This window comes from Eublepharis macularius, chromosome 5, assembly GCF_028583425.1.
Source record: "Eublepharis macularius isolate TG4126 chromosome 5, MPM_Emac_v1.0, whole genome shotgun sequence".
In the NCBI taxonomy this organism is placed as follows: domain Eukaryota; kingdom Metazoa; phylum Chordata; class Lepidosauria; order Squamata; family Eublepharidae; genus Eublepharis; species Eublepharis macularius.
In genome coordinates, this window is record NC_072794.1 from 79,114,085 (window position 1) to 79,136,964 (window position 22,880).

Sequence of the window (22,880 nt, forward strand, 5' to 3'; positions counted from 1 at the left end):
CACTCTCTCTTAAGTTTATATGAGTTACAGTACTGCATCAGAGTATACAGCTTGTGTATAGCGGCTGTCATGCCACAATACCCAAGAATGTTATGGTGTAAGGAAATCATATAAATTGATGATCATAAACATCTGGAATGCAGTCCATCAGCAGCTGCACTCTGCAGACTGTTCCCTTGGTATGCCATACTATATGCAACAAATATTTGAATCTGGACCCAGTGCAGCGGGCCTATGTTTACACTTGCAAAAAATGCCACTATGCCAGTTTGAACATCCATACCGAGGCAGCTACAAATGGCCTTTTTGTGTGACCAGGCCAATCAAGGATAAGGCATGAGCATAAAGTGTTAAAAACTGGGAAACTGGCTGCTTGATTCAAACTGGAGATTCTATGGCTTGAGACTTCAAAGCCAAACCAATAAGCCATTACTGTGCTGCAACATAATGCTTTATTGCACTGCTGCAAAGTTCAGAGTCCAGCCTCAAGCTGAAAATCAGGTGTCTGTTACATTCTGAAAAATTCCAGTTTTCATTTGTTTAAAAAAAGATTCCAAGAACATTTTGGTTAAATAGTGAAGCCATCAGCTGCTAATAACTCTTAAAAGAGGTTCTAGGTACAGGATCATAACAATTATGAGTAAAACATCTTTGCCCCTCAAACCTACCTATGTCTTATAGATAATATTTCACCAATATCATCTAGCAGCATAGTTCGAAGAAACTTCATTTCTGGGTTTTTTATTGGCATTTGTGTCCAAAGTTAAATAATCAAATGACACCTGTATAATCATTTCCAATAAACCAGAGTATCTCATGAATAATAGAAAGAAAAGTATCTCCCGAAGTAGGAAAAAAACAGTAATAGGTCAAGTAAATCTTCCAGGGGAAAATGGCTTGGAAAAGGCTAGACAAATACAGATACCGCATCATCTTTTTGGAGGAACAATCCATTATAAACCTGCCACTAACCATGATACTAGAAAACGCATCCATGCAGTCTCTGATAACTGAAATCAAAGGGAACACCAAGTTATTAAAAGTACTGTGAGCGACACTGAAACCGGACACATGGATTTTTTGCATTCTGACAGAGATTAAGGGGAGCTAAGCAACACAGACAATAAAGGGAAAGATAAGTATTACAGACAGATCTGTAACTAGACACTGAGAAATAGCAGCACTGAGATCCAAGGCAGACTAATGCATGGAACTCTTAGGATGCAGATCCAGTAAGCAACCAAAAAGGTTATTCTAAAATCTGTTGCTTGTAGAGGGGGAGGGGCTGTTGCACTCACAGACAGGATTGTAGGCATACCATACCCACCTACATTCATGCCTTAAAATTTGCCAGTGTGTTTGACTTTCTCAGGATCTCATCATTCATTAAAAGCAAGAATACAGACCACACAGTTAAGGCAGTTTTCATCAGATTATTAGGCAACGGGGGTCACTTTTGTGCTCTCCAAAGTTCTTGATCTTTTTCATGTCTGGTTATCTATGCAATTCTGACCCTAGTAACACATTTCTTGCTTTGTAACATGAAAAATATTCTGATAGGGAAGGATGACACAATTTCCAAAAAAGAGATAGAGCAAGCAAGAAAGTATGCAAACTGTGGGAGATAGGGATTTTTATGCCAGAATTCTAAAGTCTAACACTAGATCCATTTCAGTTGAGAAATATGGAATCTCCTCGAGTCTCCCCAAAATAAATTCCAATTTCCAACGTATAAAGGAATAATATTTCTTCTGAGATGCATTGATTCTTATCCACCCATACTAACCCAAGCATGTCCACATGGCAAATGAGAGAGCTATCTAATTGACAGAGTCAAAGTGATAGAAAAATGCCAAATTCCCATGAAACATAGTATCTTCCTATTTTTATCACAGTTTTCCATTTTCCAAGCTATGTGCAAGCATGTGAAATTCATGGATGTAATACTAGGAAAAATATTTTTACCTGGCTTATACACTTTGAACAACACAGAGCTACATTTTTGTATTGCCTCCACTACAAAAAATGGTTTATAGTGATGGAAGGTGATATAAAATGTTACTCTGGTAACACAAGAGCTGCTAAAGTGCTGTTTTCTTAACACACTACTAAAGAACACAGGAAAACCATGACTACATGATAGAACCCAGACTGTGGCTCCTACTTACACCAGATTTGCATCTCCCAGAAACCAGGTAACACAGAAAGACTCCATGCTGCAGCAGATCTTCATATGCTCATTCACACATGCAGTCTACTCATTCATACTTTCACAGGCATATTCTTTTCCACTCTATGAAAGTACTGAATAAGTTTCAGAAGTCTACATTATCCACGTGTCTTAACCTGGAGATTTACTTGCTGGTAATCATTCTACAATGTATTATGGCAATATTCACAGACATATTTCTGGTAAGACGAGGTGCTATGTCAAAACTTGTGCTACCAGCAATACTCATGTGCACTCCTTTATTACATATGTGCACCTCTTAGAAAATCAGTTAATATTCATTGCCTTTTCTTTCCCAGTATGAACTCCATCCTTGGAAACAACCTAAATCTTCATACTGTCAATATCCTAACTTCAAATATAAATGTTGTAGGTGACTTCTGACATCCTGTCTGCCTCACAGAATTGTTCTTGATATAAGAGCTATACAGAATGCATTAAAAACTTAAGAAGTAGGAATCAAGTTTAATAAGATTAGCATATTGGGATAACAGATAACATGTTTTGCAGTATATCTTCAAATTTCCTCTCTCAGAATAATTAAATGACAATGATTGCAGGCAAATAATGTTTTTATCAGACACACTAATTATTTTCAGACCAAAAAGTACACATATGTGCGCATCTTTCAATATATCAATCTACTTTTTTTCCTATTCAAAATTACCAGGATTAAATCTAAGCAAATTTTACAGTTTACGATTTTTCTGGGTTAAACAAAACCAAAGGTGTAAATTTCTCATTTATGTGGCACATGCAGTCTTTGAGGAGAAAAAAGGGAGTCCATTTGGAACAACAGATGATGCAGCATTATCAAATACCCCATCTGGCACCCATTAGGTATCCTATCAATGGACTGCATTGACTGGTTCTTTTAAAACCTACGTCAGCACTCAATTGGTCAACCATGCTTGCGCATGGATTATTAAGCAGCTAGAGAATGGGTTATGTTTCCTTTAGAAAGCTATGGGTTATGAGATGCATACAGGAGTGGAAGAGTCTACAATCATCCAGATTACAGCATATGCTGGAAGGGAAAAAAAGCAGCAATGTCACAGCGGGACGTGACTGGAGAACTAGGGATGTATTTAGTAGAACAAAAGGCACCAGCCAATCTGAATTTCTCAAGTCCTTTTATTACCATAATATAAAAATAAAACTCATCTATGGAGCTCATGTGCTAACCTTATCACTAGTCCATTTCAACCCATCTTGTTTACAACTGCCACTGATACCTCAGAGGGTTTTTTAAAATACCAGAATACTTTGACAGGTGAACTCCTTGGCACCCTTCAGACCTCTTCTAGACAGCAGACCCCTCATACAGTACCCATCATCAATCTATCCAATTCAATGCTTCCCAGAAGAAAATTATTTCATTCCTGGATCTTCCCTAGGGATATAATTCTTTAATTTCATCCACTAGTAAGAAACTTTCCCCTTAATCTTCAACCTGCTAAACCATTAACATTCTATTTGTTTTTGTGCTTTTTGCCTAAAAATTGCATAAACAATTCCAACCCCATTTTAGTCTAACTTTTAAACAAGGAGGCATTTTATAAAAAGTTCTGCATGTTACACGTACACTTGCTGCAATCAAACTGACTCCATCTGCAATATAGCTAAAGCAAGGAGGGGCATCTTGGCCTCACATTAAACTAAACACAAGTAAGGATTGTCTGTTCGCAAGATGGGCCACAGAAAACTTACTGCTAGCTGCAACATCCTTCAACAGCAAAGAGTATTTTCTTACCCTGCAGATAAAAAGATTAAGAGAAAGCATGGTAGTCACAGGCCTACCAACTGAATATATTGTAACTGTACAGCAGCATTTGTAAATACCGATTTTTATTATACAATCATTTACTTCCCAATGTTCAATGCTATACATTATTACAAAGAGTTTTCCGAAGTCTAGATATTTACAACTAAGTCTTCTTTAAAACTTGACCAAAGCACATGAAATAATGTGCAAACAATTGGAAAGGACAACTGTAGTAATACAAAGTTAGGGTTGCAATTCCACTCATAGATATGTCTCTTAACTCCCACCAACTTCAAAAGGATTTAAGTGACCTAACCACATGCAAGATTGTAGTCTTGGCTGTTGATGAGAACACAAGGGAACAGTGGCTGCATTAAGACATCATGAAGGGCATGAACCTAGCTTGTGGCTATGTTCCCTCCCTCCTCTCCTCAAATGAGAACTGAATGCTTCCTGGTTTCAAAAGACTTGAATCAAACTTCAATTTGTGAAATCCAACTGCAGATGCCTGGGCGAAGTGAAGTGTGTTTCTTGTATACAAGCCAGGTTTCTAAACCACAGTTGAATCCCAGCCCTGAGAAAAAGCTTCAAGACTTGTCTCAATATAGAGCAGGACCTCACTTACAGGAGTGATCTTAATGAGTATCACCACCACGAGACAAGGCAGTCTGTAAGATAACCAGGACCAAGAAGTGTATGCAACAATTAACATCCTGAATTATGTTAGCATGCTAAAATTGAAATGAATTCATTGCAATGAATGAAGGGTTTTGTGATCCCATCATGCTGTCAGAAGAACCATGTGGGCTGCTATATTTTGCATTAGATACGGTTCCTGAACAATCTTCAAGGGCTGCCACATGGAGCTCTCCCTATAGCAATCAATTCTCCATTTAAAAAGATAATTGCTCTGCCCTTGTACTATATGGACAAACAGAGCCAGAATGCCAAATGATAGTGAAAAGCATTTCTGGACAAGACTGCCACTGTGCCTCTACAAGATACACAGCTTTAAGGAGCGATCAAGGATATGGACTTGATTTTTTTTATAGGCAGCTAAGACACATCCTGTGACGTAGGAGTTTTCCACGTCATTGGGTGAACTGACGGTGTGCCTGTTAAATGACTTTGGATGGTTGTAAATGGTTGCTCCTGAGGAAGTCCGTGGGGACGAAGAACTAGTTGGAAATTGCCAGCCTTAGTTCCGGGCACCATTGAAGGTTCCACTTTTCATCTTGGAACAAACCATGAACTTGTTTAACCAGCTCCTGAAAGGACTTTGATATAGTACAAGTCATTAATTTGCCGCTGCACCCCTTGATCCTCCTGGGGAGGATTCTTGAATGATATATGTAATATAAATTATATGCTGAAACTTGTAAAACGAAGATAAAAATTGGCTGCAATATTGTAATATGCTATATTAAAAGAATGATTATGTATATGTAATATATGATTGATAAATAATTGTTTTCCCGTTGGTCTTAGGACCTATATTTCTGGAAGTGTTACATCAGGAAAAGCCAGTTTTTTTCACGATCAACTTTTTTTTGCCTGTAAGCATTTTCATAGGTGAGGGTTGCTCAGGATTTAGAAAATTAATTTAGGGATTCCTCTATGAAACAAAATTGTTGGGAAACACTGCATTAATCAAATTACAGCCGCATATATGCCGATCATCTGAATGTGTGAATCTGCTCCTTCCTTATCAGTTGAGGGCCAAGCTACAAGTGACGAATGACACTTGAACAGCAAGGGTATTTCTCCCTGTCCACTTGCGCTCCACTCAATCCACTTGCCGTTCAAGTGTCATTCGTCACTTGTAGCTTGGCCCTAACTCTCTAGTCATGGTGATGAATAAACTGGAAGCTGGTAACCCTGTGACTTATTCCACCTTTGTTTAAGAAAAAAAAGTATATGAATCCTGAGAATCTAAACTAATTGATACTAAAACTCCACTCCAAAGAAATAAATTCCATTCATAACCACACAGATTTTTATTGGGGAAACTATACTTGATGGGGAGCAATTTTGTCAAATTTATTTACTCATGTGCTATACCCATTCATGTCTAAATTAGGTCTGCCATGTATGATTTTTTTTAACTGAGGAGGGGAGGAGTGCTACAACCTTCCTTTCCCCTCCTTGCCTTGTGTGTGTGTGTGTGTGTGTGTGTGTGTGTGTATGTGTGTGTAAAGTGCTGTCAGGTCACAACTGATGTGTAGCAACCCCAGAAGGCTTTCAAGGCAAAAGATAAAAAGAGGTGGTTTGTCATTACCTGTCTTTGGACTTCCTTGGTGGTCTCCCATCTAAGTACTAATCAAGACCATCCCCTGCTTAGCTTTTGAGATCTGATGAGATTGGGCTAGCCTGGGCTACCTTGCCTTACTGTGAACTATTTTAAGCGCATTTTCTCCCAACATAGATCACCTCCAGTATAAGAGCCGGCTGGGAGAAAAGTACTTCAAGTAACAGAGAACAACAAAGACAGACAAGGGAGAGCCCACGATTTCCTTTTCCATTTCCTTTTTAAATGAGAATGGAGAAAACACATAAGCAAATGCCCCTGGCTGCCCAGCAAGTCTCATTTGGCCCGAAGTTCCCAACAATATCAACTAGCTGGTATAGCTTTGGCATGTCCATAGTCAAAAACTGCAGGGTGGCTTTTCTCACAGAAACTTCCAAATTCTGTTCCCACCCACCCCGCACCTAAATTTAAACTGTGTAGGGAAGGGGAAAGAAATAAGAAACCACTGCAACATTATCAACATTTGCAAAACATGAGTATATAAGACCAGTACCTTATCAAGACTTGGAAAAGCTGAAGGAGGTTTTAGATCTTTTCAAGTCAACGTTCAGGTCTCAAACAAGTAAAATATCCAGCCCTGTTGTGCACACCAGTGACCACAACAAAGTTTGTGGTTTCTCCAACACTCGCCTTAAATAGATTTTAAATTAATGCTACTCTTCACTAAGTGAAAAAAAATGGAAATACAAAAGGACAGTAACTTAAGGCAAGTCAGGCCCAGCTAGTAGCACCGGCAATTCTGTACAATTGTCACACAAGCCTGATGATTCTAAAAGTTATAGCTCCATTCAAAACCTTCTCTTTCTCATACTGTGTGTTTTATTTTCTCTCTGACTGGGTATATCTGCTACTACAGGACACAAAAAACAGCTCTCCAATTATGTGATACTTCTTTCCTGAAAACACCTGGAAGTGGTTTAAGATGTATTAAAAGCCTACATACTACTCACCTTTATTTGTTGCTGTTTCAGAAGACAGGAGTAAGCTTAGCCACATGACTGAACTGATGCCAGCAGTTCATGATATAGCAAACGCTCATAAGTTCCACTACCGTCAGGGTTCAAATTAACATGGATGCTTACCATCTCAATTACAACAGCAGGGTGAATGCAGTTGTCCCATCTAAATCCTGCTTCTGTCAACTAGTCTTATCACAGCTAGCAGGAGAAACTGACTTCTCTACTTTCCAAAACAGAAAGTACTAATCAACCGAGCTTTTCCCCTATAGTTTACCATAAAGCAATGATTCTCATATTGGGCACTGGGGCCTAGAGTGGGATACACAGGTAGCAATGGCAATAGATGTGTGGACAATTAGGCCAGAAGAAGGAAATTCTGACAACAGGGAATTCTGAGTCAGCACACAATTTATTTACTTGGCAAAATGCCTCAATCCTGAACCATAGTAGCAACTGGCAAGAAGGTACAGATTCTGCAGAACAGCAGTACTTGTCCCCCATGAAACACTGTGACAAACAATTCCTACCCAATAGCATAAGCGTGTGCAGAGAAAAACAGGGATCCTTTACAATCACAGAACACAGGTGATTCTTAAATGCTATGTTGGAACCCACAACAAAAGCCTCAACTGAACAACTGGAGAGATTCAGAAGCCAGACTAAGATACCAGCAGAAAGAACTGCGAGTGGAGATTATAAAATCAAGAGTTTTAATACCTTGGAGAACACTCTGTTCTTACTTTGAACCTTACAGATCTGAATTGACAGATACCACTCAAAGGGGCAAGATACCCTCAAAAATATCTTTAGATGGAATACACTTTAATATCAAACAGTCAGACCATTTCTTTCTCCCTCTCCTTCCCTGAACCACTACACTACTAATATCTGCATGTTCCTTTTTCTTCACCCAGCAGGGCAGGCTGCAATATGGGTCCAAGGAGCATCTTGTATTCTTTGCAAGTCTGAGTATTTATTCTGTGGCATGGATATAGCATATGGAACTATTCAAAGGAAGGTGCATACACTCCAGTCTCATTGAAGTTAAGCACATGTTTAAGTAAAGCTAGTTGTTTCTGTATTGCCCTATACATGTACAATGTCTGTACAATCTTGAACACTTGATTTTTTAACATATGTGCATTGAGTAATTCTTATGTTACATTCAATGCATGTACTGCTCGAAAAATGAAATCCTGCCCTCAAGTCATAGTTGGCTTATGGTAACCTCAGGTGCAGTTTTCATGGCAAGAGACTAACAGAGGTGGTTTGCCAATGCCTGGCTCTGCAACTCTGGTCTTCGTTGGAGGTCTCCCATCCAATTACTAACCAAGGCTGACCCTGCTTCTGAGATCTGACAAGATCAGGCTCTCCTGGGCTATCCAGGTCAGGGTTATGTATTACTAAGCATGTGACATAAAACCCACATTTATCCATGTACAGTCCCTTGTTTCAGATGCAAAGTGAATGTGCACTGGTTCTAACAAACAGATGTACTCACAATCATGCAGGATACATGTGTGCTCAGGGCTATTGTTATCCAGTGTGTACAGTTATATAAACATGCAGGGACATTGGTGCATATACAGAAATTGACATCTTCACAGGAGGCCTCATTTTCTGCAGTTAGGGAAAATGCTCTATGAACATTGCAAATCATGGGACAAATACTCTACAACTGTGCCGGGAATAGTCCCTGTTCACATACATCTCTGCTTACTAACTAGACTTGTGAAGATATCCAAAACACTGTTGTGTAGTCAAAAATTTTACATCAAAAAGAGTGGTGCAGGATAGAAGCTTCCTTGGATAGTATAGGAGGAGATGGTCCTTTCAGACAGTCCCTTGGAGATTTGATAGTTGCATTAAGTTCCATATGGAGCATGGACTCAATAATGGGGATCCAGAACGCTTAGTGCTACATTAATATGGAATATCATCTTTATAGTGGATCTTGTTTTATCCAATATCCAAAGTTTTAACAGGTATTTCTGATTAATTTGGGATTTTTTAAAAAAAATCTTACTGATCTTACACCTGCTTTTTAGCAGTAGGGGGCAGGTTCTCAATCTGTTACCATGGTCATCTGGTTAATCAGCAAATTATAGAGAACTATACTGCCATAGAGTGGCAAAAGGGTCTAAACCCCAATGAAACTCCATCCTTCTATGAGAGGGTTTTTGTTTTCCTTTGATGTAAACTGAACAAAAAATTCTGGGTTACAAAAAGAACCATTTTTAAAGGCTAAATAATTAGCAAAAGTTGTCACCAGATACATTGTCCAGGAAATAACATGGGGCAACTTTACACTGTAAACAGTGTAAAGATGCTGTAACAGTTTTTGAAGTATATTAAATTCTTGAAGTTATTATTATACCGTATAGTTAAAACACCTTCCACAATCCTGCTAAGCATCAAATGGTTTGTAACTATTAACAAGATGAATCCAGCAACAATCAATCACACTAGAATATTATAATGTAAAATGATAAGTACCTTTCTGATTTAAAACACCTGGCTGACAATATCTCAAAGGTATACCAGTGTGCTTCATTACTGTGAAAATTTGGTTTAAGGTGCATTTTTATCAGCCTGAAGGTAAATATAATCATCCCTCCAAAACAATACATAATATTGGTTTATTTCAGCCTGAAGATCACATGTACATTCTACTGCACAATCACTTATTTACAGAATTCAATATATTTTCACATATCCTCTGAATATATTTTCACAGTTATCAAAAATGAAAGTAACCTTGTTTCTACTTTCGCCCTAATATTATTGAAAACTAAGACCTATAGATAAAAGTCTTAATTTAACTAATGTACCACTGACAGATTTTTTTTAATGATTTGGTATTTTCAAACACCCTTTGACAAGTTTTTACTTTTAAAAGGTGCTTTATTACAAGCAGTTGCTAAGCTTAAATGCCTGCCTATAAAAAGATAATGGTCAAAACACTGGCTATTGTGCAGCCCAGCAAAACACAAGCTAGCTTTGTCCGATAGAAAAAAACCCTCAGAAAACAAACAGAAAAATCTTTAACCTCTCACAGAACCCAACTACTTGAGCAAGGAATCTCTTTTTATAATGTGATCACGTTAGCTGAAGTTGCTCTGTTGCAGTAAAAAACAAGAAAATTCTCGGTTGAGTGCCTACTAATGAACAAAGGTTAACATTATCTCAAAGGTCAAATGCCTGGTGGCGAAGGTTATGACCCTAACAACTTAAATGGTGACCTTGCCACGTGCCTAGTATATTGCAGATTCTGATACAGATCATCTGGTAAAGGTCTGGCCATAAATTTACTTTAGTATTATACTCCCACAAAGAATCCAGTGGCCATAATAGTTTCCAACTTTTCATTTGATACATGGCTGAAGAACAGAAAGGGGAAAAGCAACCTAAAGTTAAGGGCCGCACAATACAGCTCCCTTTTTATTCAAAACTACAAATCAGTACATTTGAGTCACCTCTTAAATGTTAATTTTCCTAAGGATTCCTTTCGAAGTGGGAGGTCACACATACTGCCACATTTTAGATCCCTGCTTCTATATGGTTTCCTCAGGAGAATAACTTGTTTTTAAGGATCAACCCACTTTGGAAGAATTATTATTTAAATCTGAGCATATGAGATTTTTTTGCAATGACTGTGGGAGCAATCCTAAGGCAGATCTGCTCAGAAACAAGTCCCATTTTATTCAATTAGGGATACTCCCATGAAAGTATTCTTAGGATTGCAGCCTATGCCTGCTCTGAAAGAGAGTGGGCTCCCAGTAGTAACATCTATATTAAAGTGAGTAAAAGGACATGCTGCTGCAGGTATCACTGACAAGTGTCTTGGAACAAATCACAAAATAGCACAGTGAAAGGCCACAATGGCATTGACTCACCTCTGGAAGCACATTTTGGAGTCTATACCTCCTGCCATAACTGGCAATTTTTCAAAATTTTTATTTAGACAAAAATATTGTTTTATTTTTGCAGGCCTTTGGGTCATCACAAATGCTCTTCACCTCAGCTATATACAAGTTGCCCAATCTATCTATCTATACTGGCAAGATCCTGACCATAATTAACAGGGCGATAAATCTCTTAAAGCAAATCGAAAACATCTGAAGATAAAGAGCTCTTAAGACATTCTTTTGTGATTCTCTTGTTGCGCATACAGGATAACTTGCCATTACTGCAGCTCTGCAAGAACCAATCCCCATCAACTTGGCTAGCATGTAGGTGTGACAAAGGATGATGGGATATATCAGAATGAAAAAGAAAAAACCTACAACCATCCTGTCCCCATAAAAGTTGCTTAATCAATGAATGATATTTTGTATATCCAAACAACAGCTACAATATTTCTACAATACAAAGAGCTTTTCAAAAAAGCATGCTACATATACATTGAGAAACAAGAAGTAGAATGTATAAACAAATTTTGTACAACTTGTCTCTTTAAAAAATCTGCAAATATGAATACAAAAGAATGTATCAAAATATAATTCAAATAAAAGTTAGCTTTTAAAACATTTAGATATTCTAAAGTTTAATCATGTTCTCATTAGCAGTGTTACTAGTTTCCACAAGTCATGATCCGATTCAACTGGGGTACAAAGATAGTTTGCAACATGGTATCAGAACTAAATTAATCTACTTGAAATCTATATATTAAATTTGTAATTGGTTTGCCGTATTTTCAACCGAGCGTTAAATACTCCTACACAGTCTCAAAGAGAAGCTTACAACACAGTTGGGACTACAGTCTTCTGTAGAACTTGTATTAGATTAATAAAACACAGCACAGTTGTGGCTATAACAACTAAAAAACAGCCTCCAAAACAAAGCTCAATTTTGCCAGTATTTTTAGACCTATTCAGCAGAGATACACAATGTAATATTTTGCATCACGTACAATTGTAGAGTAAAAGCGTCCCAACCTATTTGGTAAAATGGCACAAAATTTTTGAAGCTCCAAATACCAATAATGTTATTACAATGACAAGACAACCAACAACAATTAATTCAGTTTTTTTGCATCAGACCATCTAATAGCCACCAGTGTACCTACTGCTTTAAAACGCCACTTCATAAACATAACTGCATAAGTTTAACAAGATGAGTACTATTAAGTATATTAATTTTTCTTTCACTCTTCCAAACTAAAATCTCAGTATCGCTAAATTCCGGTAAGACCATTAGGTTGCTTTGAAAGGTCATGATATTACCAATGTTAGGCCTAATGGCTCAGAAGCTAGACATTTGCCTAAAATAAGAAACCATGTGCACATACAAAAATCAATACCAAAAATTACATTATTTTGCTCAATAATAGTTTTCATCTGTTCTCAGATACATTGGTATTCATGGATTCAGTACTGTGTATTACACTAGCAAACTCATGTCCATTTGATGGATGCCACATTCTTTTTAAAGGATAGATTGTTAGTTTAACAACTGTACACTAACTACAAGTAACAATTACCAGAAAACGTCTTTTGATTTTTCTGCTCACCTTAGACAGATCTTTCTTTTAACTATGTCTGTTAAAATCAACAGTTGGCATATTTGCATTTGTAAATCCTTGTTCAATCCTTTACGCTATGCCCAACTTTTGGGTGTGGGTGGGATTATATAGATGGGCATTTTTATTTATTTCATGAACGGCCAAATTTAAACACATCTAGGAAAATAATTTCTAAGGAATTCTCAGTATTCTGACTCCTCTCACCAATTTTTGCCCAAGCCTTCATATATTTTACCTACCAAGATTTCTGTCTTCAGACTGATGTCCAGCATTTCTGAAAATGGTTTGTATGTGCAGCACAGTGTAAGAAACCAATCTTCTGGGATCAACGTATTACAGTGCTACAGTATAATGATCTTTCCTCTATCAGTTATATTTGAGAACACCATCACAGCCATGCTACCAACCACATTTATGTGCCTAATAATCTTGGTCACATTCAAGTACCTGAAAGGACTGACCTAACCATTACATTATTTGCTTCACAAACTCAAAAAGTTATGACAAATGTGGAAAAAAGTACTTACCTGCTGCGTGCACAAAGTATGCCAAATATAAATCGAGTTCCTTAACAGAAACCCCTATATGATGCGGCTGTACACACAGCCCTGGGTTTGAGCACTGTGGGGATTTTACAAGGCGTTCGCCATCAGTACTTTCAAGCGGAATACCTTTAAATAAAATCACCATGACAAGGTCCAGTCTCCAGACCTTATCTGCCTGCCGTAAGCAGTCAATTCTTCTCATCTTGCCCTTCTGGTCTGGATTGGAAAGGACACAACATGGAGGTTTTTTCCCCGTGACAGTTAGAACAAAATCCTCCCGATACTCAGGCCTGATGTCTTTCCGTAACTTTGCAAGAAGCCTGGATGCCCATTTTTGTTTGACCTCAGGTTTTTCACTTAGCAATTCATCCTTCACAGCTCTCTCTTCCTCTTTTGACATGCGTTTCTCATGTTTTTTGAAGTATTTTCGCTTTCGAGCTTGTAGGTTGAACCACGTATATGCAAATGCTCGGACATGGGGGAGAAGTGCTTCAATGAAAGGATGAAATTCATCCTGCAAGAAATTGAAATGAAGAATTATAATAAAGAACAAGTAGCATAATGGAAGTCTATCTGCTTCCTTAATGTGTCACAGACAAGCAATGAAAAGTCATTAGAAGTAAAGACTAAATTATTAGAATGCCTACTCGGAGTAAAAACATGAACATTTATATTCTCACTCCATACTACTATCAAAAATGGAGGTAAACTCTAAATATATTCAATAATACATGTTTCTTTTTGTACTAGGCCTCATTCTAAAATCACACAAAAAAACACAATTAAAATGTAAGCACAGGAAACACCTTGGCACACCAGTCCTAAACATAATTATTCAGAAACACATCCTACTAAAATCCATGGGAGTGCCCTCAAAGTAAATGTAGTTAGGATCAAGATGTTAGGCTATAAGCTTTAAATTGCTGACTTAATAATAAACCAATTTAAGTCAATAAGAAAATTCCAGAATGAATCTAAAGGCTGCAACAAGACTGTAGTGACCTTAATACAATTGCAAAGAAGAGACATCATTCATTACTCCTTCCTTGACCTAGTGCAAATGGTATGGTCAGCATGTACCTGCCAGTTTAGCTACAGTCAAACATTTGGTTATCAATCTATATGGATATGTGAAACTCTCCTCAAAGATGTATGTGCAAGAAGCAATCTGCAGCATAATAGAAGTTCAGTTAAACTGACTTAATCTGATAGCTGATTAGTGTGAACAAACCAGTGTCCAGATTTCTAAAATATACAGAAAAATACAGCCTAAAATTACAAATATGGATTTTTGACCTTTATATGTGAAATAAGCTTTGTATACTGTCCTGTGAACTGAAAACTGTATCTTACAATACTCTTCCATTTAAGGGGGGGGGAATAAACACACAAAGGGGGGTGAACCCTGGAAATGTAAATGATGTATGAAAAAAAATTAAACCCTAGATTTGCTATATTTTTTAAAAATGTGATTTCTGTCCCATCATTCTTATTGAAAGTATTACCTTGCTTTATACATAAGTTAAAAAATTAGGAACAAATCAGTTATTTCAAAGTTTCTTTCATGACTATATCACACACAACTGAGTAAACTTTTAAATAAAGAAGGCTTTCACGTAACAATTATTCTTATAAAAGCCACACAAATTGTAAAAATGTTTGTATGTTCTAAAGATAATGGCAACTGCTTTGCTATATTTCTTGGTTCATGAAAGGTATCCATTATTAAAATATTATTTCTAAGCAGCATCCTTATTTAGCATATCATTAAAGCCGGCTTTTCTGATCGGGCAAATACAGGGGTAAAGAAAAAAAATCCCAAACTATACCATACGGTATGGAACTCATATTAAGTTCTTCTATGACCCATAAATAGTAAAATAGGCAAAGGGTACTATTGTATATTTCTATGGAAAGAATGCTTAGAAACAAAAGAAAATAGGATAACTATACTGCTAATTGAAGGAATAGGTGTCCAACAGTAAAATCCTAAACAGAGTTACTCCAGTCTAAGCCCAATGAAATTAGTGGGCTTAGACTGGAGTAACTATGCTTAGCATTTCACTGAAAATGACGGTTTCAATGGTATTAAGATATAAAATAAATATTTGTCAAAATGATACTTTTCCTTATTCCTCCCCTTGAAAGAAAACCATGGTTCTACATTTTAACACAGTAAAAAAGTAGTATTATAATAATGGCAATTTAAATGGTTATCTATGGGGGCAGAATGACAAAAGACAGGAGTAGACCAATCTGGATACTACACTTACATATATATTTTTAAAATACCAGTAGATGCTGCTACTAAGGTCAAACCTGCTACTAAGGATAAGCCTGCTATAACACATTTTGAGACTTTTTCCACAAGCACACAGACAAACAATAGCTAAGAGCACAAAGGGGGCTTTTTGGAATGCTTATCTGCTGTGACACGTGAAATAGTGCATAAAATTATTCATTCCAAAATAAGTGGCTACTTTAAATCCTGTTTTTTGCTGAAAACTTTCTGTTTTCAAGAACTTAATCACACTATCCTTCCATGTTTACGATCTTTCTCAATCTACTTCAAATTGTACAACCACTGCTCTATATTCTAAAGCTGGGACAATCATGCTGTTTAAAAAAGGAGGGAAGATGGTTAAAAGATTCATCTAAAAGCCTCAAAAGCCACTGAATGGCCTTTCAGTGACGATATAGTTAAGTGGTTGATCATTGTTAATATAAGGACAGCTAATCAAATGGGATCTCAGAATGATGTATGAAAGGATAATTGCTCCACTTTAAAAAACTCTCAACTAACTGTCAAGTATATTTAGGGAGGGGGAAAAGACCCTCCAATATTTCACTATGAAGATATTAGAATACAAACATAAGACTAGAAACCTACCTCTGAGAGAAATGGCTGGTTAATATTTTGTGTTACAGCGCTATTTGAACCAAAGTTCTTGAATCAACGAGGTTTTCCAAGTGTATTTAGGAATGTTCAGGTATGACCACAGATTAAGCTATAAAAGGAACTACTACAAATAAAGAAGACATGGCGTCCTTTTCCTAAGATAAGATCAGAACATAAAGTTCTTCAAAAGTTTGCTCCAAGATCTAGTACCTTTAAAATTAAAAACGGCTTTAACAATCAGCCTTCGCATAGGCTTCTCACAGCATTTACGGGTAGGAAAAAATTACAGAAGTGAATTTATAAGCCTTTCTGCTGCTCACATGTCGTGCTCCAAACAGTGTTATGTCACAAAGATATGGCTAAATTTTGGATCACTAAACAGAAGCATATTTGAAAATCCCAGCTATCTGAGAATCAGGAAAAAAGTTACAAAAATAAGAACTGAATGGGTTTTTTCCTTTAAATAAAAACCATACTATGTCCCCATAATCTTTGGAAACAATAGATTCAACCTCCTGTGCTTTAAAGCTATGCCAAATCTCATAATGTTAAGATTTCTTTGAATCATGGCTCTATGTGTATTTCCTTGTGCTTCTACTATGAGCTGATACTGTAAAGTTCAAACAGTATTTAATGGCCAGCAAGTAGGTAAATCACGTATATGGGGCAGTAAGTAAACAATGCTTTAACAGGTACTTTCTCCTAGGCTTCCAATTCCATTAGCTGAAGCAACTATTCTTTACTTGTTCTTTACCATCAGGTTTTAAAGCACAGTGGACAAATTTAAAGAATATATGAGTTTTAATAAAACTACTTAAGTCTTTATCAATGATGACATTCATAGATCATATACAGCTGGGTTTGGTAACTGGGAGATTCTCTTGGTAGGTTCCAAAAAGAGAAAACTGAAATCCCTAAACAACCCTTGCAAATGTGCAATGAGGATACAAAGCTCTTCATAGCATAATTATTCTAGGACAGCAATAGTGGATATATAAAATGAAAATATAACTTAACTCTTCATAACATACATTAGGGCCTACTATGAAACACAGTATCAAAATGCAGCCCAGTAGTGGGGAAGATGCAGAGATGGCTGAGGTACAGACCAAAACATTCTTCACCACCGAAAATAAATCTTGATATCAGTTCTTCATAAGTGAGCAAAACTTTTCAATACAGTTAATCTTGAAAGCCACACATTTTCCAGGATTTCTAACTATATACTAGAGGAATCGTCTACCTATAATGAACGCTAAGATTATTAACACTGTCAAGATGCATTCAGTACCCCAATTTGGGTTGCAATAACCACAAATCTCTTCCTTATAGGTGGGGGTGGGGGTGGATCTTTGCCAACTACTAACTTCAAAGTTATCGGTATCTAAGCTTTTAGTCAGATACTCTGAAAATGTCCTGTTCAAACCCCCTTCCCTCTTTACAATGATATTCAAATGCAATGAAAAACTCATACAAAGGCAGGAAATAATCTGGGGGTCTGTGTCCCAAAGTGTTTCCTCCTCAAACCTACATCACGTCCTCCTTAACTGAAGGTGTGTAATTGCAAGTCCGTGCCAGTCAGAAGTACTGAAGTGGGAAGGAGAGAACTTTATTTGAGTTCAATAGAAACTTTCAACTGTCATTGTTAAGAGTGAAAAACAGCAAAAAGCTCGCTAAAATTGCTGAGTTATTGAAAAAAGGTAAAAAAAACTGGATCTAGAACACACACACACACACAATCCAAGGCACACTTTATACTTTCAAAAGTGGAAAGAAATCCGTGGTGTGGCCGTGTGGGAAGGGGGTGGGAGACGCAATCTGAAAAACTGGAGCTGCAAGGAGTTTTTTTCGGCCGAAGAGGGTGCCAACTCAGAGGGGGCTTGGAGGACCGAAAGAAAAGTTGCCCGAAGTCGTAAGGCGCAGAAGCAGCACTTTCCCAGGACTGGCTGCATGTGTAGTAGAGGCGTCAGACACATAACTCTTCAGATTGAGGGGAATGCAACCAGAGAAGGGAGAATTGGGGAGGCGGGGGGAAGAGGGGAAATCACATTTGAAATCATTTTCAGCCCACGAGGAACTTAGCTGCAAACAAAAGGGATCGAGCAACTTTCTGCAAACCCCCCCCTTTCTCCGCCCTCCTCTTTTCCCAGGCAGGACTTGCAAACCAACTTCCCAAAGGAAACAACCCCAGGCAAACGTGACACCCGAGCAAGTGACAAGGCGCGTTCAAGGCAGCCAAGAAGGCAGGTCTGGGTTGGGATTGCCCTTCGGAGCCTGCTCAGGCTACAGCTGGGACGAGGTGCGACGGCTGCAGTGCACTCTGAGGATCCCGAGCTGTGCAGTGCAAGAGAGTAACGGAAAGGAGGGGAATGCAGGAGGCTGCTGCAGCAGCAGCGCAATGTGGATTACTTAAAGCTCTAGTTATCCATCAAAGCTCGGTGCAATGTATAGAAGGGCAAGATCTAGCCATAGGTGCAATGCATCTCAATAGCTCTACGTCTCCACCTCGGACTCGGATACAAAAGCCCAACCACAGAACCCCAACGCTGCTAAACCAAAAAAAGTGTGAGATGAGTTTACGGAGGTAAAGCAATGCCGCGCTAAGAGGAGAGGGCAGAGAGAACGCATGCAGCACGCAGTAACTTAAAAAGCACATACAACAAAGCACCTAACTATATCTTCTTGTGTCGTTCAGTTTCCATGCATTCATCAACTCGGAAGCACAAGCTGTGAGTATTGATTTCAGATGACCAAGCATGTAATGGGCTGCGAGACTGCTAAACACGTGCAGATCGTCCTAAACACATACATACACACACATTGCACTTCAGCACAACCTCCCGTCCCCTTTTCCCAACATCAATACACACCCCAATATTAATTAAAGCCTTAATAACTAGGCGCCATTAGCCATGTGTCTATACAAATGGCCGTGCCAAAGCAGAAATGTAACCGAACGGGAAAGAAAGTTACTTTCCGTAAACGGGATTTCAACCTCTTGCTCTCTACGCCCCCATCGCAACGCACACACAACCCAGCAACCTCCCTTGCCCTCCCCCAAATGAACTCAAAGAGCTTCTTACCTGGGTGAGACAGAGAGGAGAATACATGATTGCTGTGGGGGGTTTTGTGGCTTGGAGGTGTGTGAGTGAGAGGGAGAGAGAGGAAGGGAGGGAGGGAGGGACAGAAAGAGAAGAGAGAGAGAAAAAAGAAAGAGGGGGGAGAATCGAGCCTGCTTCTGGCTTTCACATTTCCAACTCTGCTAAACTGCAGCCAGCGCTGATCAGCTCCATGAGCTGAACTTTAACCCCGCCTAGAGTTTCCCTACACTACACGCTAGACATGTCTACTGTGCCCAGGCGTTAAAGGCATAGTGCACACTTCCCCCGCGTCCAGCTGCAGCGGCGGCGGCGGCAGCAGCAGCAAGCCCCGGGCTCCAGCGTCCCCGGGAACCTGCCAGCGCGCCTCTTGCTTCTGCTCCGCTCTGCACCGCTCCAGCAGCAGCAGCAGCAGCTCGCTCGCTGCCTTGCCCGGGGGAGGGGGGCTGCAGTGCTACTGCTCGGCCAGCCCTCCCAATCCCCGATCCCCGCTCTCAGTGCATTACTGGGTAACGCAGTCAGGAACCGTTTGCATGCCGGGCTCCCGAGTGGCTATAGGCTACACAGGATGTGCTTAAGCAAACAAAACTACTTTTCCACGTTTCTGACTCTCCCGCTTTCCCCTCCCCCAGCCCGCTTTTTTCAAAGACCTTCAAGGAGATCGCCATGAAGACTTTTGCCTAAACTTACATTATTAATCGCAAGTAAAAAGATCCTGACCAGAAGCTTTCCAAAATAGTAGCAGCATCCATAACGTATATAGAATGCAACTGCACTTATACGTTGCCAAAAGACACTTTGAGGGCTTTTTTTCTTCCCCTTGTGCGCACTCCGCTGAAGACTGCATGAGAATTCATTATACGTTTTTCACTTGGGAAACTTTATTATTTTCCCCCCAGGAAGTACATTCCTAAATTACGATCAGCCCCCCCTTACATAGTAGTTTCTTTAAATATTAAGGCTATTAATGCTTTCAACTTCTGATAATTATGCGTAACATTGTACAATTTAGAATTTTTTAATGTTACCACAATGGTTTTTTTTTTACATTTTCATCTCTTCACAACAGCATAATTCAGAAGAGCTGAGGATATTTGTTCGTACTTTTCTCCATCTATCTTAAACACTTGGTATATGATTTTTACTTTGTAGCCAATGATGCTTATTTTACTAAAAATGCACTGCTTCATGGCTGTGTTACAACCCTCAAGCAATAAAATTACTACTTAAAAGTGTCCTAGCTTAGAACTGAGTCTCCGGTCCTTTATTTATCTTATAATGTATTGTTTTGGCAGAAGAAAAGGTTTGGTTTTTGGGGTTTGGAAAAGTGCCAGTCAGTCAACTTTTTCTTAGATTTTCTAAATCGCCTAAGAGGAGAGTTTTCTCTGGTCTTCCTTCAATTTCCCAATAAGATGCAGCCTTCAGACACACATCCACAACCATTCATAAAACACACACACCAGAAGAGGAAGAGAATACCACAAGACATACCACATACGGTATGCAAAGCTTCTGTAGAAGAGAGATTTAGCTGTTTCCAAGTTAAGAATGTTATGAGTCCTTTTAAAATACTGTGAAAGTTTCTTGAAGGAAATTCATTGCCCATAGCTATTCATACAGAAGGCCTAAGTAGCTCTGTTACTTTTACCCTTGTATTCTGGCCAGTCTCCCTTTTCCCAGGATGTTTTACTAGCATTGTATCATTTGTGAATAATAGCCTGAATTTTTATTTGGCCCTTTTCTCTTAAAAATCAACACAGTTGCCTAGTACCTGTCAATGAAATAATTACATGGAAACACACCCAACTAAACATTCTCTGGGATCACCCAGCTTTCCAACATTCCTCGACAGAATTTTCTGGCTGTCTCACACGAAAGGGGGGGAGGGTGGCCAAGAAAAACAACAGTCCTAACCTTCAGTTTTCAATATTTCGCTTATTTATTACTTTTCATGTGTTCCCTAACAAGTCTTTATTGTTTTCTAGTTCTAATCTTTAGCTGCTGGGCCAAAGAAAGTTACTCCCTGATCTGTTTTGTATTCCATTTTTTAACATAGGGCCTATTCCATCCATTGCTAGCCAAGGCGCACATGGTTGCTTCCAGGCCAACCAGTCATAGCCATGAGTACTCAAAAAGTGGCATTTGACAAGGCACTGAAAGAGGAATTCTGCAGGCAGAAGAAAATACTGGCTATCCACCAATGGTGTCCGCAAGAATCCCAGTAATGTAGTGTCTAAGGACTGTACTGATATGCTGGTGGAACAGTAGGCTTTTTTAAAAAAAGTAGGCTTTAAATACATTTAAAATACATTTAAAATATTTAAAATAAAGTCAGTTAACATTTTCTTCTGTGGAATGTTTCACATGGAATGCTAAAACACACCACATACATTCTATACAGTGAAGATTTCCCTCATATAGTGAAGGGGAAGGAGGGATTCACCAGGGAGGCAGAATTGAGCCCTTGGCTGTGCTCTTTCTGCTGGCAGACAGCTTTGCTCTACGATTTCCAGCTCTTTGTGGTTAGCAATATTATCTTAAGTAACTTTTGGCGCCCTTCGTAAGACTTTTGGACGTGGGATGATTGTTTGCGCCCTCTAGGCAGACGTTGCATACAAGTTCAGCACCGAGCCGTTTACATCCGCTGACTCCTTGCCTCCCCCTCTCCCTCCAGCAAAGCCTACAGGAAAAAAATGCGCTCTCTGCTCTCGCTCTCATACAGCACGCAGACACAAACCCCTTTCTCTAGGCAGAGATATTCGCAAAAGCAGAAAGCCTGGATGGGATAAAAACTTAACTCTTTTTGCCCCTGACAAAGCCGCAAAGTTTGCTTCAAAGCACAGGAAAACGTTTCCACAGGAAGGTTCCAGCACAGAGGATAGAAGTCTGAAAAGACATTCGCAGTCGTGAGTAGATAAAGATATGTTATAAAAGAAGCCTGGGGAGGGAGGAAAAATACACTAAAGGAGATCGCTTCATTAAGAACACAGTGGACAAAGATCTGACTCAAGCCGACACGTCTATTGGAAATGAGAACTTCGAAAAAGTGCTATAGGCTGCTACCATGAAATGGTATATGTCTGTGCAGCAAAGACTTTCTGCCATGATCCCTCCTATCCATATTCTACCTGGCATGTTGCCCGGCATTGCATTTACAGTGTTTTATTTGCAGAAACTTTTACCTCGCCAGCCACAGTGAAATCCTCTTAGATATATAAATTACGTTGAGCAGGGTTCACTTATACGGACCATCTTGAATATATATCAGGAGAGACTTAACGGGAAATTGCATTAATATGATTTAAAAACTTTTGAGGCTGGGATCTTTAAACCACTTCCTCGGGATTAGTTCCGTCATTCAAAACCGGGGCTACTCATGAGTAGAACCACTCTGAGGCATGTTCTGTGAATAAGCAAATCTTTTTCAATTCAAACCATCCTCCCCACTCCCAATAATTTCCTTGACTTTAAAGCAACTTCTTTAGTTATCCTTGCAGGGGAAATGTCCATGCTTCATCTTTAAGGTGAGATGAACCGACTAAGAAAGAAATC

General features: G+C 38.8%; 1 protein-coding gene across 2 annotated transcripts in view; it reads right to left on the reverse strand.

Moving 5' to 3' along the window:
- The window catches only part of NFIA (nuclear factor I A), a 448,502-nt gene extending 428,841 nt beyond the window's left edge, over positions 1-19,661 (reverse strand). For both annotated transcript variants that reach the window (XM_054981696.1, XM_054981695.1), the window contains exons 1-2: positions 19,314-19,661; positions 13,314-13,845 (exon numbers count right to left, since the gene is read on the reverse strand). In XM_054981696.1, the coding sequence (XP_054837671.1) occupies positions 13,314-13,845; positions 19,314-19,340 (559 nt within the window). In that variant the 5' untranslated portion in view covers positions 19,341-19,661. The remainder of the gene's footprint in view (positions 1-13,313; positions 13,846-19,313) is intronic.
- Positions 19,662-22,880: the final 3,219 nt, after the last annotated feature.